Consider the following 22,308-nt stretch of genomic DNA (forward strand, 5'->3'; position numbering starts at 1 on the left):
ATAAAAGGTACCTGGATGTAAATATTTTTTTTGTGATATCGACTAATTTTCATTTCTGTATTTTCAGTACTGTGGTTCCTGTATGATCCGCAGTATGATGATGACGACTGATAGCAACAACTCCCAGTATTTCCTTACTATTGTTTAGGACATATTGGAAGTTGTAGATTCATGTAATACAAATGTATATGGGTCTGACCAAACATTACAATTAATGTACCATTTACTGATGGTGGTTCTAGTGCTTAATTCATGTACTGATGGTGGTCCTGGTGATGCATTCCTGTACTGATGAGGGTCCTGATACTGTGTTTCTGTACTGCTGCTGTTTCGGATGATAAATTTCTGTATTGCTGGTGGTTCTGGCGATGGATTCTTGTACTGTTATTGGTTCTGATTTTGAACACATGTACAGTAACAACCCATAGCTTGTAAGATTACATGGCTTATGTTACACAAACTGTTGTGCTGTCTGACAAGTTAAGAGTTACTATGTTTTTATTTATGTTAGGAACTTTAAAATGGATTGTCTAAGTTTGTGATGAGTCTGCATTCATTCTATGAGACTGTAGACTTCTGAATTCTCACAGCGTGCACTGCAAGCTGTCAGGACTCTCTGGTGCCGGCAGCGAGTGGGAGGTCACGAAACGGCTAGTATGCGATTTGCATACATGCGGTCACGTGTTGACTAGACATGCATTGCTTCACTCAATGAAAATGAATTGAGTGAGGGCGGACAAGTCTAGTCGCAATGTAATCAGAAGTATACAAATTCCATAATTGCACTCACATGATCTTCCACTCTTGCCACCAGCAAGGTAGAAAGTGTGCAGTGCGTGTGCTGTGAGAATTTAGAAGCTTGCAGTCACCTAGAGTGACTGCAGACTTTCATCTCAAACCTGGATCAGCCCTTTAATTATAAAATCAAGCACTGTATCATGCCAATCCTAGCTGATTGTGTAACATACTCACTGTCAGGATTCAGCTCTGCTTGCTGGTTCCAGCCGTCATCACATAGCCACTTCACTCCTATGCGATTTTCATACTTACGGTCACTTGACAACTAGTTTTTCTTCCTGATTCTCTCAGCTTTTCACTGAACATTGAGAGAATTAGGAAGAGCAGCTAGTCGGCACATGACTGCAAGTTTGCAAATCGCATATGAATGATTGATCACATGATGACGACTACTTAAACTGAATTCTTGCCCCGTGTGACGGAAAAGCTACAGTAGATACACCTCTGCTTTAAAAGGAGCATGTCGACCAATTAGATTTCAATTTCCAAGATGTAATATCCGTTTGGTTACAATGTGAAACACTGAAAACACTAGTTAATGCATTACAATACCAGATTGTGTAGCTTTTATTTAAATTATGCAAAACTTAGTTCTCTTATATAAATTTTATATCAATGAAACAATATTGTAGAAAAGTTAAATAACACAAGAACAGAACACAGATTATTTAGTCTAATGACCAGCTATTCTGGACATTAGACCAGTATTCCCCAACTCCAGTTCTCAAGGCCCACCAAGAGATGTTTTCAGGATTTCCTTACTGTTGCACAGGGTGAAATTATCACCAGTACAATGTTAAAGACAACCTGCCATTCGTGATTTTGTAATGTAAAGTTAAAGAAGTGTTCACTACAATAAATAATGCCCCCATCGATTTAAACAGTGGAAAGAAGTCTTTTTGTAAATACCTTCCATTGTCATTTTTACCTGTGAGCGGTGCTATTACTGACCGCTCACTGGGCATCACGTGACCCGGCTGCAGCCTCGACTGACATCCACTGATGTCATGTCAAGTTCCGGGAACCCAGAGGCATGACCCAGTGACATGCACCCCCCCTGATTGACTGGGCTGTGGGCAGGTTTTCACCGCACGTCACAGCCCATTATCCAACGCGCACTTTCCCTCTCCTATGGATTCATTGGCCGCAAGAGCACACTGGATGCTGGGCTGTGACGTGCAGTGAAACGCTGCCAACAGCCCAGCCAATCAGGGGAGAGCGCATCACTGGGTCACGGCTCTGGGCTCCTGGAACGTGACGTGACATCAGCCGATGTCAGAGCAGGCTGCAGCCGGGGTCACGAGATGCCCAATGAGCGGTCAGCGATAGCGCCTCTCAAAAGGCAAAAATGACAATGGAAGGCATTTACAAAAACACTTCTTTCCATTGTTTAAAATGATGGGGGCATTATTTATTGCAGTGGACAACCTTTTTAAGACATGGCTGTAATGGCGCTGTAATACGGATTAAATTTAAACCTTTCGTGAGGAAATCTGCTTTGCTGTTCTGGAATCAGCATTTGAAGTTTTCTACTAATTAGGTCTTCTCCCCCGTCTGTGATCGCCCGACCCCTACCTATGGTCTGTGAGTGACCGGTGACTGCTAAGATTTCAAACAGAGAAGACCAGTCATTCACAGACCTGAGGAAGGCAGAGGCAGAGAGGCCGGGGAATCACAAACAGGGAGGAGAAGACCCAGTGTACAGTCCAGCCCCTGTGCACCAAAATCTAATTACCAGAAAACTTCAAATGGTGATTAAAGAAGAACAACAAAGCAGATTACTTCACCAAAAGTACCAATGTAATCAGCATTACAGCGCCATTACAGCTATGTCTTTATATTACAAAATCATGCAGCCAGGTTCTCCTGTAAACATGATCTGTTGGTGGGCCTTGAGAAATGGAGTTGGGGGAACATTGCATTAGACTATTGAAAACCCATCTAACTAACCTCCATTAGATATCAGTTTTGAAAAAAAGATTTGTTTTTAATATTTAAAGATAGTACATCAACAGAACACAAATGGATAAAGAATCTAATTTCACCTGGTCCTTTTCCTAAAGTTCATTCTGTGTAGAGTTCAACTTCAATAACAGAGAAAGCCACAAACATATGTCACAGTACAGTAGCTTTGTTATCAGGTATGATTAGGCACACAAGTCTCCTCACATGGATAAATAAGGATTGAGCTCATAAATCACCATCTATAAATTAATGTACACAAGTGTATTCTGCTCTATTAATTTTATTCTAGATAAAAAACCTGGAACTAAAACCTCATTGCCAAATGACGTAAGACTGTCTGTTGAAGAAGAGCTGCGACCTGACAACCACATTCATCATTGTTTTATTATGGTGGAACCACATTACTTCCAACGGTGCAGGCTTTGTATTTCATTGTATGATAATACCCTGCTATAAATACTCATGATTATTCATTATTCTAGAGAGCAATTCATCAGTATAAGGCACATTACATACCGTAAATGACAAAGAATCAGATCTCCAAAATGTGATTTGCTAAAAGTGGCAAGTCTGCTTTGGGTTGTTACTTCTGAGAGCCCTTGTACTACCTTCAATTGAAGAAGAAACCGCAGCTCATGCAGGTCATTGCTTGACAAAGACCTATTAAGGTGGAATAGTTGCACTGTTTGGTGAATGAACTACAACCCATCATTTGATAACAGGTTGAGCTGTAGTTTCTTCTTCTTCTACAGATGATATATTGGGACCTTTAGGATGAGGTCTAACACTACGAGCAACCACCTACTACATTGATGAGGAGAGGCTTGCAAGAACCCAAATTGCTTTACTGCCAATTTGGAGTTTAGCTAATGTGTTAGCATGAAGAATTCGTTTAGGACAGGATACCTTCTCCTATCCAGAGACCGAACACAGCATTATAATGCTAGTTCATATAGATAAAAAACAATTTGTGATATATTAATGTTAATAGCAGCATAGTGGGGACCAATCATGCAAGCATATAAACCGTATACTCTGATTACAGTACACTATAGTTTGCATAGAGGATACTATAGATTACACATCCACACTCCCCTAGGGCAGAATTCAGACATCCGTGTTTCACAGTTCAAGTATGGACCACTATGAATGGAATAGCCGGTTTCCTGAGCCGAACTTGGTCACCTCATACATAGGCATACATGAGGCTATCAAGTTTGAGTTGTGAAACCCAAGGCCAGTCTCTATGCATTGTGGTCTGTACTCTGACTGTCATACAGGGATGTCTGAATTCCATCTGGATTTTGGTGTCATCATGGAAATTATAGCCATTATTCATTTTTACACTGTAGTTGTATACTATATAATATTAACAAAATCTTAAGAAGTGATTCTAAAGCTAGGATAGGTTATACTATGTACAAGGTGAACATGTCATTCTTTCAACATTCATAATATATTTTCAGAGATCAATTGATTAGAAAAAAAAAAAAAAAAAAGGAAGAAATCAAATTTCTTCCATTTAGAAGTCTATGCACAGCACAAATATTCCGTAAACCTCTGCAGTTCCAGCAATTGTGAAGCTGTAAGTCCAATGAGCAATCAAATGGATCAATTGAAAAGCTCGAGCAGAGCATGTCAGCTCATTGGGGTCATAGTACTTTCATGCTGCCCTCCAAAGATTCCAGAGAAAAATTCCACTGCCAGACGAACGTGAATGGGTATGAAGACGTAAGAACTGTAAATCACCATTGCAATTGCCGTCAATAGCACAGTGTTAAAAATGGACTGCTCCCAGGGCTCCAGTACGTAGCTGCATGTTATGAGGAGATATTGATAGTACAGCCAAGAGAGGTAATCTTTAATATGTTTTACATCCATCTTCAGCAGTATGGCAGTAATGCCAACCCTAGAAAACAGAAAAATCAGTTTATAGACATAAATCCAAAGAAGAAAGCCAAGACTAAGATTTGTAGCAGCACTCCCATGAGTAGAGAGTGAATGAGGCTCACTAATTTTCACCCAGATATATGCTTTGGGTCAACACAACTCACAAACGTTCACATATCAATTGGATTGGTGCTTCTACTCTATCGTTAACCAGCCAGAAACCTCCAAATGTATAGAAAACAGAGTATTGCACCCTCTACTGAAGGACTGCGCTACCCAAGAGGAGTACTGCACCCACTATCGTAATGGTAGTCACCATCTTCAGCCTGTATTACATTATACATAACATGCTGAAGAGGAATCAGTCCATACACATACAGCCATCATAAGTACAGTACTTTCTTTTAGGCAGAGGAATTTGTAGCTCCTGGGCGCTAATATAAACCTTTCACCAGGTCCTACACTTAGACTTTATAATACTGATGTCTTCTTATAAAGTAGATGGGCCTATAAACCCCCCCTTCACTCACCAGGGTCTGGGTATGACTACTACCTTTGTACATCCCAATTTAAATGTTAGAATAATGTTGATTCTTACATCACAACATTTATATGGTTGGTATTCAGGAGATATACTGCTGAGAATATAGCCATGTTGACTTCTCAAGAGCACACTGCTCCACACCCCCTCTCCTTCCATTCTTTGACACCTCTGCAACCCATTCTAGAACTTGTCCAATGCTGGGGCACAGCAAGCCTTCTAGGAGGTTTGTGGGAGATTTGTCAAAACTGACAGGTAGATTCCACTTTTTCTGAGATAATTGGCAAGTACAGTAGAAGTAAAAAACATTCAAATATCAAAATGCTTTTGTATGAAGCTATCCACCTGTGACCATACTGCTCACCATTTTTATTAAAATGTACCTGTCATTTCAGGTAACTTCTCAGAATTATTGTTATTAATTAATATTATCAAAATAGGCTGTCATGTGTGTGTTCATGACAAATTACACTTTCTGGCCATTGTAAAATAGGACTTGAATGATGCATTTTCACCGTTTTTCTCATCTGCAGGCTCTCCAAGCTGGTTGATGGGAACTAGCTAATATGAAAACTCCCATGCACAACACACAGATAGATTTATGATTTACTTTTCTGTAGCATACAGACAGTAGGTGTAGAAGACATTACAAGGCAGTACTGAGCCGTGTGGCTGTGAATCCAGCACTAGAATGAGGTAATACAGTTTCTGGATGATGCGTCTGCCCTTATCTGCATGCCTCTCACTGTGCTGAGTGCTCCTCACTTCTCTCTCTTCCATTCTCAGAGTATAATTCTAGGTTTAACCTAAAATCTTACTGTGTTGGCAATCTGTCTTGCTGTGTTTTACAAAGTGGATGGAGAGTTCAAGGAGTTGTGGGCGAAGAAGTGACTTTGAAGTGAAGAAAAGCCTGGGAGGCCGATCATTTCTGGTATTGGGACATTAACTGAACATATCTCAGGCTGGATGGAGAACATTCTGAAACCCTTGGTGAGACGCACATCCAGCTATATCCAGGACACCTTGGATATTCTCTGCAAATTGTCAGCCCTAGGCCCACTTCCGGAAGACACAATACTAGCCATCATGGATGTAGAGTCTCTCTACTCCAACATTCCTCATGAGGATGGGATTGCAGCATGCAAATATTTCCTACAAAAACAAAACAATCTGGCCACAGAACCAACTCTACAATTCATCAGGTTTGTGCTCCATCATAATTATTTCTCCTTTGGAAATAATTTATGCCAACAATGTATGGGCAGCGCCATGGAAAGCAAAATGTCCCCACAGTATGCTAACCTATTTATGGCTAAACTGGAGGAGGAGTTTTTGTCATCTTGCTCTATTAAACCTCTAGCATACTTCCACTACATTGATGATCTGCAAATAATCTGGACAGTCCCAAAAGATGATCTGCTCACCTTCCACAGGTTCCACCCAACCATCAAGCTAACCCTCAACTTCTCAAAATCCCAAATACATTTTCTGTACTCGACCATACACATCAAAGACAACACCATACAAACATCAATTTACCATAAGCCCACAGGACGTCCGGCATATCTTAGATGGAACAGCTTTCATCAAAGACACAAAAAAAAAAATCCATCATCTACAGTTAAGCTCTGAGGTACATTCGATCTGTTCAGACAGTAAGGACAGAAAACTGCAGCTGCTATCACTGAGGAATACATTCCTACAACAAGGATACCATCCACTGGTAATAGATTAACAGATCCACAGAGCTACAAGGATACCATGAAGCAGCGTCCTGGAATACAGACAGAGGGAGGACAACAACAGGGTACCTCTTGTGGTCACATACAACACAAGAAAAATTGGTGCTGATCTCCAACCAATATTCCACAGAGACCATAAACTGTAAGAAATATTCCCAGAACTACCACTTCTCTCCTACAAACAGCCCCCTAACTTAAGGAATCTCCTTGTCAGAAGTGTCCTCTCATCACCATCAGTGATGGGCACATTCCCATGTAAAAACTAAAAAATAGAAAACCCACATATTACCATCAAATACAGTCTACATACCAAACACAAATCAGGACTACAAAATCATGAAAAGACATCCATGTGCATCCTCCAATGTGGTGTACATGATACAATGTACAAGGTGCCCAGAAGGAGTTTATACTGGAGAAACTATGCAAAAACTGCAAACGAGCATGAATTTACATAGACACACAATTAAGAATGAAGCGGACATGCCTGTGGGAAAACATTTCTCTGACCCGGGACACTGTATGAAAGATCTAAAAGTTTTAATACTAAAAAGGTCATTTCAAGGATGACGGAGAGAAAAATTTGGGAATTCAAATTGATAAGGATATTCAATTCCTTGTCAAAAGGACTCAATCTAACACCTGGATTTTATGACTCACTACGTGGATTCAATTCACACCTCCACCAGATGGTCTGCAGATAATTAAACATTCCCACAGACTTGCCATTTGCAACCAAAACCACTAAATTTGATCTCTTTGACTTATGTTCAGGAGGCATCACCCCTTACAACTCATGAACAAATGTCTTGCTGTAACATCTCTTAAATGTTGTGCCTTTTGTCTTATCAATTCATTTGTAATATTGCCCGAAGAAGGAACCTATGTGTTCTGAAAGCTTGCAAATATATATTTTTTTCTGGTTAGCCAATAAAGGTAGCACTGCGAGAATACTTTTGTCATTTTCGGGCATGAAAGTATTTACATCGAAGTGGAGAAAAGCAAATTTCTGTGATAAAAAATATTACAAAGTTTCTTATATTCGCCTGTGCTATTGATTTATGCACAGTTTGTTGAAACAACAGTCACCATTTAAAGAGGTTATGCCACAAATGACATTTATAGACTGAGTAAAGATCCCAACTAGCATTAGAACATGGATCTCAAGCCAAACTTATCTTTGTACAAATGCAGAAATCTGCCAAGTACAGCACAGTATGGCTATAATAAGACAGAATGAAGGGCTTTGGACTCTGCTCTAGTAATTGGTGGAGTCCTAATGATAGCACTCCACAATTAGATGGGTAATGAATGTCCTTTAGGGCACAACCACTTTTAACATATGCTATTCATAATACATATACAACTATGTACTGCATGTTAACCCCTTCACGACCTTGGTATTTTCTGTTTTTTTTGTTCCCCTTCTTCTCAGAGCCATAACTTTTTTTTTATTTTTCACTTAATATAGCCATGTGAGGGCTTGCTTTTTGTGTGACGAGTTGTACTTTTGCACATCACCATTGATTTTACCATATTGTGTACTGGAAAACAGGAGAAAAATTCTAAGTGCGGTGAAATTACAAGAAGAAGTGCAATTCCACAATTGCTTTATTTTTATTTTATTTTTTTTTTACTGTGTTCACTAAATGCTAAAACTGACCTGCCATAAGGATTCTCCAAAATTCAAGGTTTGTAAAAAAACAAAACAAACAAACAAAAAAAAATGGTGCTATTTTCTGAGACCTGTAGAGACTCCATTTTACGGGACCTGGGGCTGGGTGAGGGCTTATTTTTCGCGCACAAAGCTGATGTTTTTATTGATAACATTTTGGGGGTCGATGCAATGTTTTCATTGCCTGTTATTGTGGCAACCAAAAACACTTAATCCGATCGGTAAACGGCGTAACGAGAGAGAAAATCAAAAAGCCAGAATTAATTCTTTTTAGATTTTGATAGATCGGGCCTTTCTGAATTCAGCAATGCCAAATATGTGTATTTTTTATTGTTTTATTTAGAATGTGGCAAAAAGGAGGAGTGATTTGAACTTTTATATTATTTAAAACAGTTCTTTTTCTGCTTTTTACTTGATTCAATAATCTCCTTAGGAGATTTGAAGCTACGATCATCTGATCACTTGTGCTACGCATAGCAGGGCTTCAGCCAAGGTCAGCGTTCATAGGAGATCTGCAATGATAAGCATGGTGGGCTCCTGCAGTTTTATGATTAAATGTCCGACTACACCACCCGTGGATTGCGGTCACTGAGAACCGCCGCTGCGGGCAGACCGCTGAGGCTGATGTTGTTTGCGCAGCAGGGGGTAGCATAACTCCCCACGGGAGGAGTATAGCCTCAGGGCAGTGAGTGCAGATGGTGGGGGTGATGGTGCACGGGAGCAGCAGTAATGACTCAGAGTCCAGTGATGCAGTCCAGGGTCTTTACTCACAGTTTTACACTCCAAGCCACTTCTGCAGATGATGGCTGCCCACGTCGTGCTGTGCTCACCAGGTGAGGGGCTCGGCGAACTCTCAGGTACCTTTGGAGCGCTTTTCATGACCCCCTTCGTGTGTCCTCTCTCTGGCCTGTCGTACCCCACAATTGACCACGTTTCTGTCCAGCTGCCTCGGGCCTTGGCGGGCAAACGTATGTTCCGTTTCCCTGGTCCTATGTGGTGCCTTCCTAACGGGTGTAGTAAGGGGCCGTGCATGTAGAATGCCACGGCCTCCGGTTACTAGCTGAGGGTAGTTGCTCTCCTCCACTAGATGAGGGATCCGGTTCCCTTTCTTGGCCTGACCCCCCTACTCTGGTAGCGGCGGCGGGGGCTGGCCGGTCTGCACCCCTGGGGTCCCTGCAGTCTTCTCTTAGAGCTTCCTCCATTCTTCTCCTCTCCGTTCCTCTCCTCCAGGACCAGGCCTTGAGACTTGGCCTGCCTGCGGAGCAGAGCCCATGAAGAGCCTCTGCTCCCAGCCTCCTTCTCGCTCTGCCCTCTCTCTTCTACTTTTCTTTCTGCCCTGACTCTAAGATGGTGCCCACCATATATACTCCTCTATATAGTGCACCCTGGATCTACTCTCCCCACCCACACACTACCCGGTTCCCCCTTTCTAGGTGTTCCCTCCCCCCACTCCAGCCAGGGACAGGGACTGTTGTGCTCACTTTTGGGAGCATTGTCGCCCTGCCCCCCGGAAATGTGGTGTAGTGCATGTGGGTGTTAGGGTCCTGAGCCACACTCCATCCTTACCTGGAGGTGAGATATCACACCTCTGGGTGAGATGCAATACCTCTGTAGTGACCGAACCCTCGGGGCGCTACATAATATTACACATATATACACACAGCTCCTTCACACACTTTTTTAAGTAGATTTTGGAAAGTATACAGAAAACAAAATAACTCATGGCTTTTTTTTTTTTTTTCAAAGGCAGAGCATACTGCTTTCTGAAAAAAAAAAAAGTATTTTAATCTTATTTTTACACAGGGACACTGTGGGAGCAGACTACTACTACCCTTATCATTGTCCCTGCTGGGAACCATGATGAGGGCAGTGTTCAGCACCCGGTGATTGGGAACAGCACTAACTGTACACTGATTCCCAAGCGCCGGTCCGTGTGATCCTGATGCGGCACACCGTTGCCACACGTGTGACACACACAGACATCTCCGGTACCGGTTTTTCCTGTACCGGAAATATATGGACGTGTGAAAAAGGGCTTAGGGCATTTGCACAAGGAGTCTTTGTGGCAGGGATTTTAGGAGCTAAAACTTTCAGCGCACAAAAATCGTGTATGCACATAACATTACGGGTAGAACGGTGCATCGGTAATAAGAAATAACTGCTATTAAAGGAGGGCTTGTTGCAAAGGATGGGGTAGGGATGGTACTTTCCGAGGAAAGGTAAAAATCAAAATGCATATTCAATATTAAACTAGTGGAGTAATACTTATTAAGGTATGGTAAACACTACAGGCTGAAGAGAAAAAAAAAAAAAAATATATGAGTGCACATGGAATGGGTGAAATTCTCATCTAATAACCTTCAAAAGTAAACCATAGCACTTATAATGCTCATACAATTTCTTAACTCAATCCATCCAACAATAACTTGACTTTTCTTAAATGCAAAGTGCAACCCTCCCTCCTACAGACTGAATTGCACGGTGATCAAGGTCCATAAGGACCAAAACGGTGGTCGGTTAAACATTTCTGTCAATTGCATCTGTAATAATCCTTGGATTCAAGAAAATACAAGTTATTGATAGGTCAAATTATAATAGCACTCTGAAGCCATGCGGATGCCGTTCTGAAAGCCTGGCTGCCGGGAGGAAATGGACTTTACTCCTCCCGACAGCCTCCGGATTTCGGTCATAGAGGCGCATCTTCAGTCACAGCCATCATGACCGGGCATTGACTGACACTGAACAGTGACTGAAGTCTTGCCGGCTGTCATGTCTTATCTACTATGTAAACTGCCCCCATTGCGTTGTTATTGATACAATGTGCATAACTAACACGCTTTTTTCATTAAAATTGGTGCAAATATAGTGAGTATAGGTATAAGGGTGTGATCTTCACATTCAGTCATGGGCTGGCGCCGGCCACGTATTTGACTTTGCTCCCGGCGAGCGCTGAAGTCAGTGTGCGACTCTTGCACAGTATAACGGCCAGGCAGTAAAGCTTGCAGCGCTGGAAGCCGCATGTGCTATGATGAGCGGCTCCCCACGCATGCATAGTGAGGCTGTGTAGCTCCTAGCTTAACTGCGCATGCGCTGTTACGAGCGGATCCGGCCGCACACAGTGAAGCTGGGAACTTCACTGTGCACACGCGGGGAGCCGCTCGTCACAGCACATGTGGCTCCCAGTGCTGCAAGCTTTACTGCCTGGCCATCTCATACTGCCCAAGCGCCCTATACTGACTTCAGCGCTCGCCGGGAGCAAAATTCAAATACGTGGCCGGCGCCAGCCCTGACTGAATGCGAGGATCACACCCCTATGACTAAAATGAGCAGGTATGATATAAGTATAGAAAATGTTATATACTCATTATATTTGTGCCAATTTTAATGAAAAAAAGCGTGTTAGTGATGCACATTGCATCACTAACAACACAATGGGGGCAGTTTACATAGTAGATAAGACATGACAGGTTCTCTTTAAAAGGGAACCTGTCACCTCCAAAAATGTTATTTACTAGCAGTTATGGTAGTAATTAGCAAATTAGCAAATAAATAGCATTGAAATAATATCTGGAAAGCTTAATGGAGCAGCTGCTACAGGGAAAAAAATTAACTTATTCTTCCTGCAGCCACTCACTTCCAGTCATCCGTGTGCTGAAGTGAGCATGCTGTAGTCACTTGATGGTACATTGATTGACAGCTTGTTGAGCAGCGTGTATGTGCAGTGCAGGCTGTCATTGTGCCAAGGGAAGGGCTGCAGGGAGGATACAACTTTTTCTCCCTGTAGCCGCTGCTTCAGTAGAGCAGCCAGGCATGATTTCAATGCCATTTACCTGCATATTACCATTATATTTGCGTATAAGTAGTTCTTATTTTTTTAATACAATTGGAGCATTTGTCAAGAAGGAGGCATACAAATATATTTTTTTCCAATCCTAGGGAAAATTGAGCAATTGAATAGCCTCATGCTGCATTGTAGCATACATTTACCATCAAGTACTATAAAAGTAACTATTGTAAAATAGTTTAGAGTGATTGCCATAAACATTACATCTATGGACAACTTTCTAAATGAAAGTATCATTGCAGTTATTTTCAAATTCTGGACAATCCCTTTAAATAGGAGATCACCTGACACGTCAGACATTAACATGAAAGACAGCAAGCTCAGTTACCAAGGAGAACCAATACCAAAAAGGGACCACAGCATTCCAGACTGAGAACCAACCCTTCCTGCTCTGGTCGGAGATCTCCTTGTCTTGGAAGATTTTGTACAATCAATATTCTAACACTATGCAAAATCCCTTTAAACCTATGTGTGCTACACTGCGATACAGAGGACTGTACAGAGTTGCTCATCTGGTATAACATACCGTTCCATCACAAAAAATTATCTATGGTTTTATACACGACTGCAAGATATATCTACTTTATAATCTTAATTAAAAATTTTGCAGCAATTACAATAGAATTGTATACTCCAGTGGTCCCCAACCTTTTTTGCACCAGGGACCGGCTTGAAGCAAGATCATTTTTCCATGGCCCAGCAAGGAGGGGGTGGGGTGGGCGGGGCTTTGGTCATATGGGGGCGGGGTAATGGAGGGATTTGGAGTTTAGTGCATACTTATCATATAGTGTAGACCAGGTCCCCGCCAGGAGCTATGCCAGGAGCCCCACATAATGTGCTGTGCCAGGAGCCGCATCACTGAGGCCCCATCACGCCCTGCAGCAGGACAGGGCAGCTGTCCTGACAGCTGCTGTTCAGCTGCATTTACTTCATCCCAGGGGCGGACACAGACTGTAGTGGGCCCCTGTGCAAGAAATTTTTGGGGGCCCCCCCGCCCTTCATAAGGCAACAAAGTTATGTAAACATAACCCCCCCATGTGCATCTCTCATCCCCCTCCGTGCATCTCTCATCCCCCTCCCGTGCATCTCTCATCCCCCTCCCGTGCATCTCTCATCCACCCCCCGTGCATCTCTCATCCACCCCCCGTGCATCTCTCATCTCTCCCCTCCCTCCCATGTGCATCTCTCATCTCTCCCCTCCCCCCATGTGCATCTCTCCCCTCCCTCCCATGTGCATCTCTCCCCTCCCTCCCATGTGCATCTCTCATCTCTCCCCTCCCATGTGCATCTCTCATCTCTCCCCTCCCCTCCCCCCCATGTGGATCTCTCATCTCTCCCCTCCCCCCCATGTGCATCTCTCATCTCTCCCCTCCCCCCCATGTGGATCTCTCATCTCTCCCCTCCCCCATGTGCATCTCTCATCTCTCCCCTCCCCCATGTGCATCTCTCATCTCTCCCCTCCCCCCATGTGCATCTCCCATTCCCCCCACTCCTAGTTAATTGTATTTAAAAAAAAATAAAACTTGTTATACTTACCCCCATGCGATCCCTGCAGAATCCTGGCGCTCGTCCAAATCGCTGACACCAGGTTCTCCTGACTTCCGGCCATGTGACGGCGCCGTCACATGACCGGAAGTCAGGGGAATCATGAAGGTGCTGCCGCAGCAGCGCAGCGCTAAGATGTCCCGGACCCGGCGCTTAGCATGCGGCCGGGGGCCCCCATGAGGAGAGAGACGCACAAGAGGGGGGCTCCGAGGGGGCTCCTACCGGCCGGGCCCCATACTGGAGTCAGGGCAGTCATGCCCTGATGGCGGCCCTGCTGGAGGCTGGAGGGGCCCCCTCTCCCCGCGGATCGGCTGAAAAACCCCAACGGCCCGGTCCTGGTCCGCGGACCGGCGGTTGGGGACCTCTGGTATACTCAATCCAATGTTATTAGTGCTTTACATTATAGCTCTCATTCTTTTTTGAGGGAAGACCTGTGAAGAACTTTACTTTCGCCAGTTGAGTTTTTCCACTATAGGAGTGTTATTTAGGTATAAGTATGGGCGTCATATGAACCTACAGATAAAAATGGGACGATTGTTCATACTCTCGCCTGACCCCGGCCTAAAGCCTATAAGGCGTATCAGTGCAGGAAAACATTGTGGACAAAAGGAAAAATGTATCGACCTGAAACAGGAATGTGTAATGAATGTTTTCTTGAAGGCTGCATTTGATCTAAAAATCCGGATGTGCGAGTTTCAGAACAAACGGCTGCATTGCTCAGCAGGTTTACCCGAGTTCCTACATAACTCTGTGTCTGGTAGTCAGACCAGTTACAAGGCACGTATACAAGTCACCTACGCTCATACATAAATCATACTAACCATTGTAAATCCAATACACCCACTTTGTACAGGATGGGTGGATTGTGGCGTTTTGTCCAGTAACATTTTATAACCAACGTAAAAAAAAAAAACATCTGTTGCATGGCATATAAACCACTGTTATACAAGACCAGTATATAGTGGGTTTTATACATGCAAATTGTAGAGGTGTTTAACTGCTGACCGATCTGGTTTGTTAATAGGTAATCGCAAGCCAGGTCCAATGGCTTTGGCTTCACTAGTGCACTGTGCATGCGCTGGAAACGATGGCTTGGGACTTGGGACGTAAATCATGTCAGAACCATGATCGATCAGAGAAGCTGCTGTACACCTTTCACCTACTATGTTGTGCACTGAATTAATTAGTTCTTTTTCTACGTTCTGCAGAATATATCATTATCAAGCTGTTGCCAATCTGGATAAAAGCCTGGTGGAAGTCTGGGGGCCTAAATCCTCATGACTGGTTTCTCTTTAAATAGGTTATCCAAAGACAAGGCTGCCTCTGTCAGTCACATAGACTTGAATCTGCAATGTGCATAAATTAAAGTGAACCTGTCAGCTGGTACGTGTTGCTCATGGTTTGGGCAGCATGCATCAGCCACTGGCTGTGTGATCACAGCCACATGCAGTATGTTTGTCTCTGAAACGCTGTAGCGTTTCAGAGACAAACACACTTAATAGCTGCTGTGAACCAAGCCGTGCCATTTACGAGTTATACAGGCGGGTCCCTGACTGCTTCTTCTCGCCTACTGACTGAGATTGACAAGCCTCAGCCTGCATACGCGTTTAACAGAGGCTTGTCAGTCACTGTACAACTAGTCAATAGCACGACTCTGTCCTCAGTAGCTATTAAAAGTTGTATGTTTCTTTCTGAAACACTGCGGCATTTCAAAGACAAACAAATGGCTGTGATCGTACAGCCATTTGTTTGTGCTCCAGAGAGAGACAGAGAGTGTGTGTAAAAGGCCCCGACTACCAACAGTGGGGGTAAGATTCAGTTTTGATACAGTGATGCCACTGACAGGACAGATGAACTTCAAAAGAAAACCGGTGGTAAAACAATAACAAGATTTATTGTAACAAACCTCACCCCTGTTTGTATGGGGAAGAAAAGTGAATAAAATAAACATTAAAATTTTTAACCCAACAACTCGTACAAAAGAATTGTGTTTTATTTTTCTTACCAGGAGAACAGCCACATATCCCTGGTCCCAGTAAGGGGATGTCTTCCCTTGGGTCAATAATGCCACCCCTCTCCCCTAAATGTGTCCGGACTTAAACAGGGCTAGTTCCTAAGGGGAAGCCGTAATATGTGTCTTTTCTCCTGGTTCACAATCTTAATACTATTCCCAATCAAACTTTCTGGGATCCCAATATGACCAAACTCAGCTGTACAGCTAGGCGTATTACAACCCAAATTCACCTATCAAGAATAACATATAAAATAAACAACCATATTCAACTCCCATTTACAAGAACACAGATGATAGCCAATTCATTTGATTAGCATGCTCTGCGGGAAATTCAATCCAGACAGGTGGGTGCCTTGGGAGCTTCACCCCGGACTGTGGCCTTTCTGAACTCCGCACCGCGCTATCAACAGTCGTTGATAAGATGAACACTGTTCGTGCCTCGCTGACACCGTCCCATAGAGACTAGTCATTTAGATAGGGTCAGCTAGGTGTTGAGACCAAACTAACTTGTTGGACCGGTCAGGGAGAATTTAAAATAAGAAGAACATTGGGTACCTCATCCTTGTTTAAAACATAGGGTGCTTTACCCTCCCCGGGCGCCGTATCACACTTCACAAGATGGCCGGCTCTTTTCAATGTTATCCCACTGTTGAACTTCCCCGCGCTCTTCACCAAACAGAAATAGAGGATTATTGTCCCAGACGTCACCAATCACAGGAGCACGAAACCGCTGCACTCCAAGGGGGAACCAGGTTCGCCTACTCCGGACCTTCCTTTTTTCCTCATCCACCAGGAGCTCCCAGATCACACGCGTCACGTCTCAGCTCCATCTCCGTGGCAACCCAGCCTCTCTCCACCAAACAAACCTTATCCATCCTTAGCTTGAGTGGCAGAGCAATGATGCAATGAAAGTATTTTATAAATCAAGGAGCAAAATTGCATTTTCACTGCACAGTTCATCTATTATTTGCATCGCCGCATTCATAAAATTATTCAAGTATTATTTTGTTAACACTTAATAAAATTTAGACCAACAGTGAGTGTCACTGACATCTAGTGGTTAGATGTCATTTTTACAGGTGTGGCCTCCACTCACAGTCATCACCAACACACACATCTCTATACGTGCGTGTGTGTGATTTCCCTGACCTAGTGCCTGGTACATGCTGCCCACTGTTTGGGCAGCAAGTATCAGCTGACAGTTTCCCTGGTGAATTGGCGGATGTCCAAGTGGTGGGACTCCCAGCAATTATATCTCTATAATATTAGAAATGAAAAAAAAAAAATTACGGTAGTTCAAACTACCCTGGTCCGTGGTCTAGACTTCCATGGCAGCCAGGTCTGGGCAGTGTTCTTTTCTGCGCTGCAACCTTTTCCCCCTGCATTCTGGATGCATATGCAACATGATCATGATGTGGTGGTGAGGCCTTAGTTAGCAGCAGAGACGCCCAGAATGGTGAGCAGAAGTGAAGACTGCCCTGGAGGGCTAAATTTAATGGTGAACCTGTGGATTGGCAATATGTGTTTTTATGGGAAAACCAATTAATATACAGCATGGATTTTTTTCTTAATATACCTACAGGTCTGCACACTTTTTAGTTTTTTTTTTTTTTTTTGCAGGTTGTAGATTTCTTAAATGTTTTGGGGTACATAGTGCATAGAAACAAATCTGTATTGTACATACTGAATCATTATAAGTTCAGGGCAACGGAGGCCCCAATTCGAAGAGTTTACACCAGAAAACAGGCACAAAACACTTTGAAAAGTCACAAATGTTTTGTGCAACTAGAGCATGTGACCCGCAGTATGGGACTGCACCCTCAGCATGGGGCTGCACCCAAGAGAGTTTATAAACATACACAACATGGAAGCAACATGGATGATATTCCGTCAGTGAACATAGAATGAAATATAAATCATGTATGGATCAAATACAGATACATCCGTAAGTTCGACACTCTCCATAGATTTCAATAGCATTTTCTGCCTTCAAAATGGATAAAAGTGGTGCATGCTGCATTTTTAAAAGAGCATTTAAATTAGACCTTATTCACATAGCACTGATTTTTCAATGGACCATTTGTCATCATTGTGATGGATCTATTTTTGGTCTATGGGAAAAAAAAAAAGGCTTCCTAAGTTTTTCCTGGCAATCAACCGGAAAATAACAGACAGCCTATGCATGCAAATCAGATGACATTCATATGCAGTTTTTTTTTTTTTTTTTAAATGTAGACCATTGTTCAGCCAAATTTTTTTTTTTAAAAAAAGGAATAAATAATGACATGTAATGACTGGTAACAATCCTTCCTCCCCATTGGCCATGTATGCCCAAGATCCTGTACTTCTCCGATAACATTTCATTTGATTATACCAATTATTTTTTTCCAGAATGCAGAGCAGATATTGGATATTCATCAGAACTAAAAAAAAATGTTCAAGATGAATGAGAGTCACTGATGACATCACCTGATGACTTAGAAGAAGTTAATAAGTAACTGTTGCTATTGACCATGGTCTATAAATTACTAGGCAAATTCCCTCACAAAACCTGATGGTGTAAAGGTACTCACCCTTCAAAAAAAAGCATGAAACTTTCCTCAGACTCTGAAGAGTAGAGCTAACAGGTTCTTGTATTACGACCTAGAAGGCAAGAACATTGGGGAAAAGAAATATCAAAGACCGGATTATAAAGAGCTGAACATCCTCCGGTTGTCAAATCCGTGGTACTTCACTCAAACACAACACGAATACGTTACCAAAGCTGTAATTTAAGCCTAAGAAGAGAGTTACTATGGGGGTTGCCATAGTTACACATTGCCAAACACATCCGGGGGCTTTTGGTCACAAACGGGGACTGTCAGATACATGATGGCTAGGACAATAAGCAGACTGCTAATGTCTGCCGATTCACAGTCTCCAGATACAACCAGTACCACATATAATGGACTGAGATGACAGATGCACCTATGCAAACATGACGAACAACATGCTACCCTCTATAAAAGCAAAACCTTATCAGTCCTGAGAGGAGGTAGTTGGGTGGGACGCTATTGTGAAAAGCTGCCATACCACAAAACTCGAAAGACAAGTTATTCAATTAAAATCTGGGAGATCTGGTTCTGTGTGTTACAATGTGTGTATAGTGGTGTCTGAACAAAACAAAATTGTCTTAAGAACAGATTGTGAAAATAAATAATATTACTTTTTCTATCCCGAGGCCACTTTCACACGGCAATATTTTGGTCAGTATTTGAAAGCCAAAACCGTGAGTAAAAACTCCACACAGAAATAATGTAATAAAAAGCTAAGTAATACCTTGTCCAGGTTACAGACACACGTCCGATTTAAGCCTCTAAATACTGATGTGTTGTGAAAGCAGCGTCTTATATGAGAGATCTGCCATTTATCAGTCCCTCCATAGGGAGGTAATGCACTTGTGCACCTTAAACAGCAGAATGCCACTGTGAAAAGGTTATATGGCATTATGTGTACGTGACGGGTGTCACCATCGATCACATTACTGACAGGAACATTTACATAATTAAAAGTACCGAGACACATTTCCAATCAATCTGCTGTGACAGCGACATGCATTATATAAATGCTTTGTAGGTAGATATAACCCGGGAACTTATTTTCTGAGTTTCCCTTTAAGTAAAATTAAAACACTTCAATTGATCCAAATCCTTTATCCATGTAGTACAGATTTTTTTTTTACTTACATTAAAGCTCCAGTAATAAAGCGTCTGTGAGATCCTCACCTCTGACCTGCCAGCAGGTAAGCGCAGAACTGGTGCTGAGGATGATTGCAGGTGCAGCTATAGTCAGAGCCGTGAAAAGTCACTGGGATTGAATAGTGCTGCTCAGGTGTGTCCGCCCCTCCCAATTTCCTGCTACAATTGCAAAAAGAAAAAAAAATATCCTTCCATATAGAAGACCTGAACATGATGATTAATAACTGATTGGTGCTTATTATGCATGTATGATATATTCATACTGTACAGGATAATGCAGGCAATGTGTGATTGCTGGGATGCCTTACCAGCACTGTCTGTATGGGAGCTGTGCAGGAATGCCATGGCTCAGGCTGGCACCTTCATAGTGTTATGCCCTTATATTATGCTGCAAAGCAGTCACTGCAGAAAAAGCAACAGCGGTGATCATCATCGGCTCTCCATCTAGGCCCTTCTAGTTCATGCGTCTGCTCCCCTTATGAAATATTTACATATGACTCCAAGATCAGGAGGAATTCCATAAATTGTCTCACTCCTTAGGCTATGTTCACACAGTGTGTTTTTTATATGCTTTTTTCCGCTTAGAATTGGCCCCAAAACCGCATGTTCATCCTTATGCCAGCATTGCCTATGAGAATTTTGAAGATCTGTGCACATGATCAGGAATTTTCCTGACAAGATTTCATGTGCGATTAAATCTGCAGCATGTCAATTCTTTGTGCGTTTTTGCCTGCATTTTTCCCATGTAATGCATTGGCAAAACGCATGGTAAAAGCGTAGTCAAAAACACACAAAAACGAATCAAAATGCACCAAAAAAGCGTGGAATTTTCGCAGCGTTTTTGCTGCCAAGAGGTGCAGAAACGCTGCAAACATTTCTGCACAAAATACTGATCGTGTGCACATACCCTTAAGGCTGGGGTCACATGAGCGTATAATAAATCGGTGCCATTCTCATCTAAAAAAAGTGGGATGATTTTTTTTTCACTTGTCATCTTTGTGCTGTCCATATGCAATTAATTTTATTACTCAGCAGCTGTTAATCTTTTACAAGACCATTTACAGAATTTATTGTTTTTACGCACTTATATAGCACCATTAACTTCACAGACATCATTATCACTGTCCCCATTGGGGCTCACAATCTACATTCCCTATACAGATCTGCACTGCCTCATTGAATAACATTGGCTGAGTGTAATCTGATTTTTTATCAGATTGCACTAGTCCAAGTCATACGCTCATGTGAGCGAGCCCTAATAAACAAGTACTTTAACCCCTTTACCCCCGAGGGTGGTTTGCACTTTATTGACCAGGCCAATTTTTACAATTCTGACCACTGTCACTTTATGAAGTAATTACTCTGGAACGCTTCAACGGATCCCCCTGATTATAAGACTGTTTTTTCGTGACATATTGTACTTCATGATAGTGGTAAAATTTCTTCGATATCACTTGCATTTATTTGTGAAAAAAACGGAATTTTGGCGAAAATTTCACAATTTTCAAACTTTGAATTTTTATGCCCTTAAATCAGAGAGCTATATCACACAAAATAGTTAATAAATAACATTTCCCTCATGTCTACTTAACATCAGCACAATTTTGGAACCAAAATTTTTTTTTTGTTAGGGAGCAATAAGGGTTAAAAGTTGACCAGCGATTTCTCATTTTTACAACAAAATTTACAAAACCATTTTTTTAGGGACCACATCACATTTGAAGTGACTTTGAGGGGTCTTTATGACAGAAAATACCCAAAAGTGACACCATTTTAAAAACTGCACCCCTCAAGGTGCTCAAAACTACATTCAAGAAGTTTATTAACCCTTCACGTGCTTCACACCAATTAATTGAACGTGAAAGGAAAAAATGAACATTTAACTTTTTTTCGCTAAAATTTTATTTTAGACCCCAATTTGTTTATTTGCACAAGGGTACCAGGAGAAATTGGACACCAAAAGTTGTTGTGCAATTTCTCCTGAGTACACTGATACCTCAATGTGGGGGAAAGCCATTGTTTGGGCACACAGCAGGGCTCGGAAGGGAAGGAGCGCCATTTGACGTTTTCAATGCAAAACTTGCTGGAATTGACAGCGGACCCCATGTCGCTTTTGGAGAGCCCCTGATGTGCCTAAAGAGTGGAAACCCCCCACAAGTGACCCCATTTTGGAAACTAGAACCCTCAGGGAACTTATTTAGATGTGTGGTGAACACTTTGAACCCCCAAGTCTTTTGCAAAGGTTTATGACATAGAGTCATGAAAAAAAAATCATTTTTTTTCCACAAAAACGATTTTTAGCAGCAATATTTTTATTTTCACGAGGGTACTAAGAGAAATTGGACCCCAAAAGTTATTGTGCAATTTCTCCTGAGTACGCCGATACACCATGTGTTGGAGAAAACTACTGTTTGGGCGCATGTCAGGGTTCGGAAGGGAAGGAGTGACGCTTTTGAATGCAGACTTTGATGGAATGGTCTGCGGGCGTCATGTCACGTTCTCAGAGCCCCTAATATGCCTAAACAGTGGAAATGCCCAATAAGTGCCCTCTTTTTGG

General features: G+C 42.4%; 1 protein-coding gene across 2 annotated transcripts; it reads right to left on the bottom strand.

Moving 5' to 3' along the window:
- Positions 1–1,341: 1,341 nt before the first annotated feature.
- SPTSSB (serine palmitoyltransferase small subunit B) lies at positions 1,342–19,914 on the bottom strand. Of its 2 annotated transcripts, none has more exons than XM_073674812.1 (3): positions 19,740–19,914; positions 18,588–18,657; positions 1,342–4,672 (listed from the first exon to the last, which is right to left on the bottom strand). In XM_073674812.1, exons 2-3 carry the CDS (start codon positions 18,602–18,604, stop codon positions 4,402–4,404), a joined length of 288 nt encoding a protein of 95 aa, XP_073530913.1. In that variant the 5' UTR covers positions 18,605–18,657; positions 19,740–19,914; the 3' UTR covers positions 1,342–4,401. The 2 variants fall into 2 exon arrangements, with proteins under 2 accessions (XP_073530913.1, XP_073530914.1); XM_073674813.1 differs by having other exon boundaries at positions 19,779–19,890.
- Between the last annotated feature and the right edge of the window lie 2,394 nt (positions 19,915–22,308).

The sequence above is a fragment of the Phyllobates terribilis genome, unplaced genomic scaffold (assembly GCF_046119375.1).
Source record: "Phyllobates terribilis strain yellow unplaced genomic scaffold, ASM4611937v1 Scaffold_3__8_contigs__length_932513732, whole genome shotgun sequence".
Lineage (NCBI taxonomy): Eukaryota > Metazoa > Chordata > Amphibia > Anura > Dendrobatidae > Phyllobates > Phyllobates terribilis.